This window comes from Bombina bombina, chromosome 10, assembly GCF_027579735.1.
Source record: "Bombina bombina isolate aBomBom1 chromosome 10, aBomBom1.pri, whole genome shotgun sequence".
Classification (NCBI taxonomy): domain Eukaryota; kingdom Metazoa; phylum Chordata; class Amphibia; order Anura; family Bombinatoridae; genus Bombina; species Bombina bombina.
The window spans coordinates 6,384,376-6,398,491 of NC_069508.1; the positions used below are offsets into that span (position 1 = coordinate 6,384,376).

Below are 14,116 nucleotides of genomic sequence, written 5' to 3' on the forward strand. Positions count from 1 at the left end.
CCTCATATTGCACCATATAATCCTCCCTATAACTCCTCCTATTGCACCATATAACCCTCCCTATAACTCCTCCTATTGCACCATATAACCCTCCCTATAACTCCTCATATTGCACCATATAACCCTCCCTATAACTCCTCCTATTGCACCATATAACCCTCCCTATAACTCTTCCTATTGCACCATATAAGCCTCCCTATAACTCCTCCTATTGCACCATATAACCCTCCCTATAACTCCTCCTATTGCACCATATAACCTCCCTATAACTCATCCTATTGCACCATATAACCCTCCCTATAACTCCTCCTATAGCACCATATAACCCTCCCTATAACTCCTCCTATTGCTCCATATAACCCTCCCTATAACTCCTCCTATTGCTCCATATAACCCTCCCTATAACTCCTATTGCATCATATAACCCTCCCTATAACTCCTCCTATTGCACCATATAACCCTCCCTATAACTCCTCCTATTGCTCCATATAACCCTCCCTATAACTCCTCCTATTGCACCATATAACCCTCCCTATAACTCCTCCTATTGCACCATATAACCCTCCCTATAACTCCTCCTATTGCACCATATAACCCTCCTTATAACTCCTCCTATTGTACCATATAACCCTCCCTATAACTCCTCCTATTGCACCATATAACCCTCCCTATAACTCCTCCTATTGCACCATATAACCCTCCTTATAACTCCTCCTATTGTACCATATAACCCTCCCTATAACTCCTCCTATTGCACTATATAACCCTCCCTAAAACTCCTCCTATTGCACTATATAACCCTCCCTAAAACTCCTCCTATTGCACTATATAACCCTCCCTAAAACTCCTCCTATTGCACTATATAACCCTCCCTATAACTCCTCCTATTGCACCATATAACCCTCCCTATAACTCCTCCTATTGCACCATATAACCCTCCCTATAACTCCTCCTATTGCACCATATAACCCTCCCTATAACTCCTCCTATTGCTCCATATAACCCTCCCTATAACTCCTCCTATTGCACCATATAACCCTCCCTATAACTCCTCCTATTGCATCATATAACCCTCCCTATAACTCCTCCTATTGCACCATATAACCCTCCCTATAACTCCTCCTATTGCATCATATAACCCTCCCTATAACTCCTCCTATTGCACCATATAACCCTCCCTATAACTCCTCCTATTGCTCCATATAACCCTCCCTATAACTCCTATTGCATCATATAAACTTCCCTATAACGCCTCCTATTGCCCCATATAACCCTCCCTATAACTCCTCCTATTGCACCATATAACCCTCCCTATAACTCCTCCTATTGCACCATATAACCCTCCCTATAACTCCTCCTATTACACCATGTAACCCTCCCTATAACTCCTCCTATTGCACCATATAACCCTCCCTATAACTCCTCCTATTGCACCATATAACCCTCCCTATAACTCCTCCTATTGCACCATATAACCCTCCCTATAACTCCTCCTATTGCACCATATAACCCTCCCTATAACTCCTCCTATTGCTCCATATAACCCTCCCTATAACTCCTATTGCATCATATAACCCTCCCTATAACTCCTCCTATTGCACCATATAACCCTCCCTATAACTCCTCCTATTGCACCATATAACTCTCCCTATAACTCCTCCTATTGCCCCATATAACTCTCCCTGTAACTCCTCCTATTGCACCATATAACTCTCCCTATAACTCCTCCTATTGCCCCATATAACTCTCCCTATAACTCCTCCTATTGCACCATATAACCCTCCCTATAACTCCTCCTATTGTACCATATAACCCTCCCTATAACTCCTCCTATTGCACTATATAACCCTCCCTATAACTCCTCCTATTGCACCATATAACCCTCCCTATAACTCCTCCTATTGCACTATATAACCCTCCCTATAACTCCTCCTATTGCACTATATAACCCTCCCTATAACTCCTCCTATTGCACCATATAACCCTCCCTATAACTCCTCCTATTGCACCATATAACCCTCCCTATAACTCCTCCTATTGCACCATATAACCCTCCCATTAACTCCTCTTATTGCACCATATAACTCTCCATATAACTTCTCCTATTGCACCATATAACCCTCCCTATAACTCCTCCTTTTGCACCATTTAACCCTCGCTATAACTCCTCCTATTGCACCATATAACCCTCCCTATAACTCCTCCTATTGCACCATATAACCCTCCCTATAACTCATCCAATTGCACCATATAACCCTCCCTATAACTCCTCCTATAGCACCATATAACCTTCCCTATAACTCCTCCTATTGCACCATATAACCCTCCCTATAAATCCTCATATTGCACCTTATAACACTCCCTATAACTCCTCCTATTGCACCATATAACCCTCCCTATAACTCCTCCTATTGTACCATATAACCCTCACTATAACTCCTCCTATTGCACCATATAACCCTCCCTATAACTCCTCTTATTGCACCATATAACCCTCCCTATAACTCCTCCTATTACACCATATAACCCTCCCTATAACTCCTCCTATTGCACCATATAACCCTCCCTATAACTCCTCCTATTGCACCATATAACCCTCCCTATAACACCTCCTATTGCACCATATAACCCTCCCTATAACTCCTCATATTGCACCATATAACCCTCCCTATAACTCCTCCTATTGCACCATATAACCCTCCCTATAACTCCTCCTATTGCACCATATAACCCTCCCTATAACTCCTCCTATTGAACCATACAACCCTCCCTATAACTCCTCCTATTGCACCATATAACCTTCCCTATAACTTCTCATATTGCACCATATAACCCTCCCTATAACTCCTCCTATTGCACCATATAACTCTCCCTATAACTCCTCCTATTACACCATATAACCCTCCCTATAACTCCTCCTATTGCACCATATAACCCTCCTTATAAATCTTCCTATTGCACCATATAACCCTCCTTATAACTCCTCCTATTGTACCATATAACCCTCCCTATAACTCCTCCTATTGCACCATATATCCCTCCCTATAACACCTCCTATTGCATCATATAACCCTCCCTATAACTCCTCCTATTGCACCATATAACACTCCCTATAACTCCTCCTATTACACAGTATAACCTTCCCTATAACTCCTCCTATTGCACCATATAACCCTCCCTATAACTCCTCCTATTGTACCATATAACCCTCCCTATAACTCCTCCTATTGCACCATATAACCCTCCCTATAACTCCTCCTATTGCACCATATAACCCTCCCTATAACTCCTCCTATTGCACCATATAACTCTCCCTATAACTCCTCCTAGTTCACCATATAACCCTCCCTATAACTCCTCCTATTGCACCATATAACCCTCCCTATAACTCCTCCTATTGCACCATATAACCCTCCCTATAACTCCTCCTATTGCACCATATAACCCTCCCTATAACTCCTCCTATTGCACCATATAACCCTCCCTATAACTCCTCCTATTGTACCATATAACCCTCCCTATAACTCCTCTTATTGCACCATATAACCCTCCCTATAACTCCTCTTATTGCACCATATAACCCTCCCTATAACTCCTCCTATTGCACCATATAACCCTCCCTATAACTCCTCCTATTGCACCATATAACACTCCCTATAACTCCTCCTATTGCACAATATAACCCTCCCTATAACTCCTCTTATTGCACCATATAACCCTCCCTATAACTCCTCCTATTGCACCATATAACCCTCCCTATAACTCCTCCTATTGTACCATATAACCCTCCCTATAACTGCTACTATTGCACCATATAGCCCTCCCTATAACTCCTCCTATTGCACCATATAACCCTCCCTATAACTCCTATTGTACCATATAACCCTCCCTATAACTCCACCTATTGCACCATATAACCCTCCCTATAACTCCTCCTATTGCACCTTATAACCCTCCCTATAACTCCTCCTATTGCACCATATAACCCTCCCTATAACTCCTCCTATTGCACCTTATAACCCTCCCTATAACACCTCCTATTGCACCATATAACCTTCCCTATAACTCATCTTATTGCACCATATAACCCTCCCTATAACTCCTCCTATTGCACCATATAACCCTCCCTATAACTCCTCCTATTGCACCATATAACCTTCCCTATAACTCATCTTATTGCACCATATAACACTCCCTATAACTCCTCATATTGCACCATATAACCTTCCCTATAACTCATCTTATTGCACCATATAACCCTCCCTATAACTCCTCCTATTGCACCATATAACCCTCCCTATAACTCCTCCTATTGCACCATATAACCCTCCCTATAACTCCTCCTATTGCACCATATAACCCTCCCTATAACTCCTCCTATTGCACCATATAACCCTCCCTATAACTCCTCCTATTGCACCATATAACCCTCCCTATAACTCATCTTATTGTACCATATAACCCTCCCTATAACTCCTCCTATTACATCATATAACCCTCCCTATAACTCTTCCTATTGTACCATATAACCCTCCCTATAACTCCTCCTATTGCACCATATAACCCTCCCTATAACTCCTCCTATTGCACCTTATAACCCTCCCTATAACTCCTCCTATTGCACCTTATAATCCTCCCTATAACTCCTCCTATTGCACCTTATAACCCTCCCTATAACTCCTCCTATTGCACCATATAACCCTCCCTATAACTCCTCCTATTGTACCATATAACTGTCCCTATAACTCCTCCTATTGCACCATATAACCCTCCCTATAACTCCTCCTATTGCACCATATAACCCTCCCTATAACTCCTCCTATTGCACCATATAACCCTCCCTATAACTCCTCCTATTGCACCATATAACCCTCCCTATAACTCCTCCTATTGCACCATATAACCCTCCCTATAACTCCTCCTATTGTACCATATAACCCTCCTTATAACTCCTCCTATTGCACCATATAACCCTCCTTATAACTCCTCCTATTGCACCATATAACCCTCCCTATAACTCCTCCTATTGCACCATATAACCCTCCCTATAACTCCTATTGCACCATATAACCCTCCCTATAACTCCTCCTATTGCACCATATAACCCTCCCTATAACTCCTATTGCACCATATAACTGTCCCTATAACTCCTCCTATTGCACCATATAACCCTCCCTATAACTCCTCCTATTGCACCATATAACCCTCCCTATAACTCTTCCTATTGCACCATATAACCCTCCCTATAACTCCTCTTATTGCACCATATAACCCTCCCTATAACTCCTCCTATTGTACCATATAACCCTCCCTATAACTCTTCCTATTGCACAATATAACCCTCCCTATAACTCCTCCTATTGCACCATATAACCCTCCCTATAACTCCTCCTATTACATCATATAACCCTCCCTATAACTCTTCCTATTGCACCTTATAACCCTCCCTATAACTCCTCCTATTGCACCTTATAATCCTCCCTATAACTCCTCCTATTGCACCTTATAACCCTCCCTATAACTCCTCCTATTGTACCATATAACCCTCCCTATAACTCCTTCTATTGCACCATATAACCCTCCCTATAACTCCTCCTATTGCACCTTATAATCCTCCCTATAACTCCTCCTATTGCACCTTATAACCCTCCCTATAACTCCTCCTATTGTACCATATAACCCTCCCTATAACTCCTTCTATTGCACCATATAATCCTCCCTATAACTCCTCCTATTGCACCATATAACCCTCCCTATAACTCCTCCTATTGTACCATATAACCCTCCCTATAACTCCTCCTATTGCACCATATAACCCTCCCTATAACTCCTCCTATTGCACCATATAACCCTCCCTATAACTCCTCCTATTGCACCATAAAACCCTCCCTATAACTCCTCCTATTGCACCATATAACCCTCCCTAGAACTCCTCCTATTGCACCATATAACCCTCCCAATAATTCCTCCTATTGCACCATATAACACTACCTATAACTCCTCCTATTACACCATATAACCCTCCCTATAACTCCTCCTATTGCACCATATAACCCTCCCTATAACTCCTCCTATTGCACCATATAACCCTCCCTATAACTCCTCCTATTGCACCATATAACCCTCCCTATAACTCCTCCTATTGCACCATATAACCCTCCCTATAACTCCTCCTATTGCACCATATAACCCTCCCTATAACTCTGCCTATTGCACCATATAACCCTCCCTATAACTCCTTCTATTGCACAATATAACCCTCCCTATAACTCCTCCTATTGTACCATATAACCCTCCCTATAACTCCTCCTATTGCACCATATAACCCTCCCTATAACTCCTCCTATTGCACCATATAACCCTCCCTATAACTCCTCCTATTGCACCATATAACCCTCCCTATAACTCTTCCTATTGCACCATATAACCCTCCCTATAACTCCTCCTATTGCACCATATAACCCTCCCTATAACTCTTCCTATTGCACCATATAACCCTCCCTATAACTCTTCCTATTGCACCATATAACCCTCCCTATAACTCTTCCTATTGCACCATATAACCCTCCCTATAACCCCTCCTATTGCACCATATAACCCTCCCTATAACTCCTCCTATTGCACCATATAACCCTATCTATAACTCCTCCTATTGTACCATATAACCCTACCTATAACTCCTCATATTGCACCATATAACCCTTCCTATAACTCTTCCTATTGTAACATATAACCCCCTATAACTCCTCCGATTGCACCATATAACCCTCCCTATAACTCCTCCTATTGCACCATATAACCCTCCCTATAACTCCTCCTATTGCACCATATAACCCTCCCTATAACTCCTCCTATTGCACCATATAACCTTCCCTATAACTCCTCCTATTGCACCATATAACCCTCCCTATAACTCCTCCTATTGCACCATATAACCCTCCCTATAACTCCTATTGCACCATATAACCCTCCCTATAACTCCTCCTATTGCACCATATAACCCTCCCTATAACTCCTCCTATTGCACCATATAACCCTCCCTATAACTCCTCCTATTGCACCATATAACTCTCCCTATAACTCCTCCTATAGCACCATATAACCCTCCCTATAACTCCTCCTATTGCACCATATAACCCTCCCTATAACTCCTCCTATTGCACCATTTAACACACCCTATAACTCCTCCTATTGTACCATATAACCCTCCCTATAACTCCTCCTATTGCACCATATAACCCTCCCTATAACTCCTCCTATTGCACCATATAACCCTCCCTATAACTCCTATTGCACCATATAACCCTCCCTATAACTCCTCCTATTTCACCATATAACCCTTCATATAACTCCTTCTATTGTACCATATAACCCTCCCTATAACTCCTCCTATTGCACCATATAACCCTCCCTATAACTCCTCCTATTGCACCATATAACCCTCCTTATAACTCCTCCTATTGCACCATATAACCCTCCCTATAACTCCTATTGCACCATATAACCCTCCCTATAACTCCTCCTATTGCACCATATAACCCTCCCTATAACTCCTCCTATTGCACCATATAACCCTCCCTATAACTCCTCCTATTGCACCATATAACCCTCCATATAACTCCTCCTATTGTACCATATAACCCTCACTATAACTCCTCCTATTGCACCATATAACCCTCCCTATAACTCCTCCTATTGCACCATATAACCCTCCCTATAACTCCTCCTATTGCACCATATAACCCTCCCTATAACTCCTCCTATTGCACCATATAACTCTCCCTATAACTCCTCCTATTGCACCATATAACCCTCCCTATAACTCCTCCTATTGTACCATATAACCCTCCCTATAACTCCTCCTATTGCACCATATAACCCTCCCAATAACTCTTCCTATTGCACCATATAACCCACCCTATAACGCCTCCTATTACACCATATAACCCTCCCTATAACTCCTCCTATTGCACCATATAACCCTCCCTATAACTCCTCCTACTGCACCATATAACCCTCCCTATAACTCCTCCTATTGCACCATATAACCCTCCCTATAACTCCTCCTATTGCACCATATAACCCTTCCCTATAACTCCTCCTATTGCACCATATAACCCTCCCTATAACTCCTCCTATTGCACCATATAACCCTCCCTATAACTCCTCCTATTGCACCATATAACCCTCCCTATAACTCCTCCTATTGCACCATATAACCCTCCCTATAACTCCTCCTATTGCACCATATAACCCTCCCTATAACTCCTCCTATTGCACCATATAACCCTCCCTATAACTCCTCCTATTGCACCATATAACCCTCCCTATAACTCCTCCTATTGCACCATATAACCCTCCCTATAACTCCTCCTACTGCACCATATAACCCTCCCTATAACTCCTCCTATTGCACCATATAACCCTCCCTATAACTTCTCCTATTGCACCATATAACCCTCCCTATAACTCCTCCTATTGCACCATATAACCCTCCCTATAACTCCTCCTATTGCACCATATAACCCTCCCTATAACTCCTCCTATTGCACCATATAACACTCCCTATAACTCCTCCTATTGCACAATATAACCCTCCCTATAACTCCTCTTATTGCACCATATAACCCTCCCTATAACTCCTCCTATTGCACCATATAACCCTCCCTATAACTCCTCCTATTGCACCATATAACCCTCCCTATAACTTCTCCTATTGCACCATATAACCCTCCCTATAACTCCTCCTATTGCACCATAAAACCCTCCCTATAACTCCTCCTATTGCACCATATAACCCTCCCTATAACTCCTCCTATTGCACCATATAACCTTCCCTATAACTCATCTTATTGCACCATATAACCCTCCCTATAACTCCTCCTATTGCACCATATAACTCTACCTATAACTCATCTTATTGCACCATATAACCCTCCCTATAACTCCTCCTATTGCACCATATAACCCTCCCTATAACTTCTCCTATTACACCATATAACCCTCCCTATAACTCCTCCTATTGTACCATATAACCCTCCCTATAACTCATCCTATTGCACCATATAACCCTCCCTATAACTCCTCCTATTGTACCATATAACCCTCCCTATAACTCCTCCTATTGCACCATATAACCCTCCATATAACTCCTTCTATTGCACTATATAACCCTCCCTATAACTCCTCCTGTAGCACCATATAACCCTCCCTATAACTCCTCCTATTGTACCATATAACCCTCCCTATAACTCCTCCTGTAGCACCATATAACCCTCCCTATAACTCCTCCTATTGCACCATATAACCCTCCCTATAACTCCTCCTATTGTACCATATAACCCTACTTATAACACCTATTGTACCATATAACCCTCCCTATAACTCCTCCTATTGTACCATATAACCCTACTTATAACACCTATTGTACCATATATCCCCTATGACAACCCCTACTGGTTAAGAAATAACAATTTGTTCTGATTTACGTATTTTTTTTCTCTAGTCTCTTCAGTGCGAGTCTGTTCAGTACTAGTGGAACTCCTGCACCTGTTAACCCTTTCCGAGCTGCTATTCCCCTGTTGTGGAAGAGAGGGGTGTAATATGGAGGAGGAGCTCACATCCTGGTGCTCTGGAATCTCTCAGTACTGGAGGTGGCGTCTGACCGCTGATTTCTTTTATCTTTTGTACTATGTGGGGGGATTAGAAGATCTGTACTATATTTTATCTTTGTTTTATCTGATATATTTTCACACTAGGAAGTTGTTGTTACTGACAAACAAATTATTTATTTTTATAATAATGTCGGCAGATTCAGTATTTTCTTGAACAATCTATTAGAATATTTAAATGGCTACAATGAGATACAATGGGAAATTCATGCAGATTTGCAAGTTTTGACACTGGAAAAAACTGTTTAGTGTGAAGTGTTTTATATTCAACAAATGATCTACTTGTATTTTATAGCTGTTTTTATTTTTATAAAGAGACCTGTAATACGTCTTTGTAGTGTCTGACGTGTGACCAACGTATGGGGGTCGTCTCCAGTGCCAGAATATAGATCATGGTGCACACTGAACAGTGAATTTCATGCAATAAATCCCTAATGATCAGTATATGCAGTTAATAATTATGTTTATATGTTATTGTAGCTTTTATCTTACATTACTTTTGTTATCACGTTTTATTTATATCGGGTTATATCACTATTGTGCCCGTACGCTGCGTAAAGAGCAATAATGTTACTATGCAAGTACTATGTAAACCAGCCAGACCATGCCGGTCAGCACTCAGTCATCACGGCATCAGAAGCGGGCATAAAACCAGCCAGACCATGCCGGTCAGCACTCAGTCATCACGGCATCAGAAGCGGGCATAAAACCAGCCAGACCATGCCGGTCAGCACTCAGTCATCACGGCATCAGAAGCGGGCATAAAACCAGCTGGGCTGTAGGTGCTGTTTGTGCACCACATTTGGCTGCTTATTCTGGTAATTCTACACTAAATCATGTTTGTTTTTTCTATTACAAATAACTATTTTAATAAAACTTGTCAAATAAAATTGTTTCCTTTTTGTGTATTGGTCGTATTGTAGAAATTAGATGGGTAAAGATGTTGGAATTAAAGTGGCAATTGTATAAATGATCCAAATCCATTATCTGATAATTAAAGAGCATGACCTAGTGACTACATATTGTAATCAACAAATCTTAATATAATTCCTGGAAAAAAATGTTTCATGCATAAAACATAGTAAGGAGGTCACTGGGGCATGTTTAGTTCAATGCACTCAAGTCAGAGATAACTGATGTTCTCACAAACCACACAAAACCTACAGTGTCCCTAAATGGCTTGGTGCAAGCATGCATCACCTGGCTGTTTTGTACAAGGCTTGGTGCAAGCATGCATCACCTGGCTGCTCTGTACAAGGCTTGGTGCAAGCATGCATCACCTGGCTGCTTTGTACAAGGCTTGGTGCAAGCATGCATCACCTGGCTGCTTTGTACAAGGCTTGGTGCAAGCATGCATCACCTGGCTGCTTTGTACAAGGCTTGGTGCAAGCATGCATCACCTGGCTGCTCTGTACAAGGCTTGGTGCAAGCATGCATCACCTGGCTGTTTTGTACAAGGCTTGGTGCAAGCATGCATCACCTGGCTGTTTTGTACAAGGCTTGGTGCAAGCATGCATCACCTGGCTGCTTTGTACAAGGCTTGGTGCAAGCATGCGTCGCCTGGCTGTTTAGTACAAGGCTTGGTGCAAGCATGCGTCGCCTGGCTGTTTAGTACAAGGCTTGGTGCAAGCATGCGTCGCCTGGCTGTTTAGTACAAGGCTTGGTGCAAGCATGCGTCGCCTGGCTGTTTAGTACAAGGCTTGGTGCAAGATGTGCAGAAGGCTCATTGCACCAAATTATTAGTGGCCGTGTAGTTGCTACTCTCCTACTGCTGAGAGGGTAGGTGCTCCTGTCCTGCAAGGGTAGGGGCTCTTCTGGTCCTGTCCTGTGAGAGTAGGTGCTCCTGTCCTGTGAGGGTAGGTGCTCCTTGGCTCCTGTCCTGCAAGGGTAGGTGTTCCTCTCCTGCAAGGGTAGGTTCTCTGCTGCTCCTGTCCTGCGAGGGTAGGTGCTCCTCGGCTCCTGTCCTGTGAGATTAGGTGCTCCTCGGCTCCTGTCCTGCGAGATTAGGTGCTCCTCGGCTCCTGTCCTGCAAGGGTAGGGGCTCCTCTGCTGCTCCTCTCCTGCAAGGGTAAGGGCTCCTCAGCTGCTCTCCTGCGAGGGTAGGGGCTCCTCTCCTGCGAGGGTAGGGGCTCCTCTGCTGCTCCTCTCCTGCGAGGGTAGGGGCTCATCTGCTGCTCCTCTCCTGCGAGGGTAGGGGCTCCTCTGCTGCTCCTCTCCTGCAAGGGTAGGGGCTCCTCAGCTGCTCTCTTGCGAGGGTAGGGGCTCCTCTCCTGCGAGGGTAGGGGCTCCTCTGCTGCTCCTCTCCTGCAAGGGTAGGGGCTCCTCAGCTGCTCTCCTGCGAGGGTAGGGGCTCCTCTCCTGCGAGGGTAGGGGCTCCTCTGCTGCTCCTCTCCTGCGAGGGTAGGGGCTCATCTGCTGCTCCTCTCCTGCGAAGGTAGGGGCCCCTCTGCTGCTCCTCTCCTGCGAGGGTAGGGGCTCATCTGCTGCTCCTCTCCTGCGAGGGTAGGGGCTCATCTGCTGCTCCTCTCCTTCGAGGGTAGGGGCTCCTCTGCTGCTCCTCTCCTTCGAGGGTAGGGGCTACTCTGCTGCTCCTCTCCTGCGAGGGTAGGGGCTCCTCTGCTGCTCCGCTCCAGCGAGGGTAGGGGCTCCTCTGCTGCTCCTCTCCTGCGAGGGTAGGGGCTCCTCTGCTGCTCCTCTCCTGCGAGGGTAGGGGCTCATCTGCTGCTCCTCTCCTGCGAGGGTAGGGGCTCATCTGCTGCTCCTCTCCTGCGAGGGTAGGGGCTCATCTGCTGCTCCTCTCCTGCGAGGGTAGGGGCTCCTCTGCTGCTCCTCTCCTGCGAGGGTAGGTGCTCCTCTCCTGCGAGGGTAGGGGCTCCTCTGCTGCTCCTCTTCTGCGAGGGTAGGGGCTCCTCTGCTGCTCCTCTCCTGCGAGGGTAGGGGCTCCTCTGCTGCTCCGCTCCTGCAAGGGTAGGGGCTCCTCTGCTGCTCCTCTCTTGTGAGGGTAGGGGCTCCTCTGCTGCTCCTCTCCTGTGAGGGTAGGGGCTTCTCTGCTGCTCCTCTCCTGCGAGGGTAGGGGCTCCTCTGCTGCTCCTCTCCTGCGAGGGTAGGGGCTCCTCTGCTGCTCCTCTCCTGCGAGGGCAGGGGCTCCTCTGCTGCTCCTCTTCTGCGAGGGTAGGGGCTCCTCTGCTGCTCCTCTCCTGCAAGGGTAGGGGCTCCTCTGCTGCTCCGCTCCTGCAAGGGTAGGGGCTACTCTGCTGCTCCTCTCCTGCGAGGGTAGGGGCTACTCTGCTGCTCCTCTCCTGCGAGGGTAGGGGCTTCTCTGCTGCTCCTCTCCTGCGAGGGTAGGGGCTCCTCTCCTGCGAGGGTAGGGGCTCCTCTCCTGCGAGGGTAGGGGCTCCTCTGCTGCTCCTCTCCTGCGAGGGTAGGGGCTCCTCTGCTGCTCCTCTCCTGCGAGGGTAGGGGCTCCTCTCCTGCGAGGGTAGGGGCTCCTCTGCTGCTCCTCTCCTGCGAGGGTAGGGGCTCCTCTGCTGCTCCTCTCCTGCGAGGGTAGGGGCTCCTCTGCTTCTCCTCTCCTGCGAGGGTAGGGGCTACCTCTGCTGCTCCTCTCCTGCGAGGGTAGGGGCTCCTCTGCTGCTCCTCTCCTGCGAGGGTAGGGGCTCCTCTGCTGCTCCTCTCCTGCGAGGGTAGGGGCTACTCTGCTGCTCCTCTCCTGCGAGGGTAGGGGCTCCTCTGCTGCTCCTCTTCTGCGAGGGTAGGGGCTACTCTGCTGCTCCTCTCCTGCGAGGGTAGGTTCTACTCTGCTGCTCCCCTCCTGCGAGGGTAGGGGCTACTCTGCTGCTCCCCTCTTGCGAGGGTAGGGGCTACTCTGCTGCTCCTCTCCTGCGAGGGTAGGGGCTACTCTACTGCTACTCTCCTGCGAGGGTAGGGGCTACTCTGCTGCTTCTCTCCTGCGAGGGTAGGGGCTACTCTGCTGCTCCTCTCCTGCGAGGGTAGGGGCTACTCTGCTGCTCCTCTCCTGCGAGGGTAGGGGCTCCTCTGCTGCTCCTCTCCTGCGAGGGTAGGGGCTCCTCTGCTGCTCCCCTCCTGCGAGGGTAGGGGCTCCTCTGCTGCTCCCCTCCTGCGAGGGTTGGGGCTACTCTGCTGCTCCCCTCCTGCGAGGGTATGGGCTACTCTGCTGCTCCTCTCTTGCGAGGGTAGGGGCTACTCTGCTGCTACTCTCCTGCGAGGGTAGGGGCTCCTCTGCTGCTCCTCTCCTGCGAGGGTAGGGGCTCCTCTGCTGCTCCCCTCCTGCGAGGGTAGGGGCTCCTCTGCTGCTCCCCTCCTGCGAGGGTTGGGGCTACTCTGCTGCTCCCCTCCTGCGAGGGTATGGGCTACTCTGCTGCTCCTCTCTTGCGAGGGTAGGGGCTACTCTGCTGCTACTCTCCTGCGAGGGTAGGGGCTACTCT

At 46.6% G+C, this 14,116-nt stretch overlaps 1 protein-coding gene across 1 annotated transcript in view; it reads left to right on the forward strand.

The window, feature by feature from the left end:
* CDC14A (cell division cycle 14A) overlaps positions 1 to 10,561 on the forward strand; it is a 202,902-nt gene extending 192,341 nt beyond the window's left edge. The window contains 1 exon segment of the mRNA XM_053693735.1: positions 9,506 to 10,561. Within this exon segment, the coding sequence (XP_053549710.1) occupies positions 9,506 to 9,535 (30 nt within the window). The 3' untranslated portion in view covers positions 9,536 to 10,561.
* Positions 10,562 to 14,116: the final 3,555 nt, after the last annotated feature.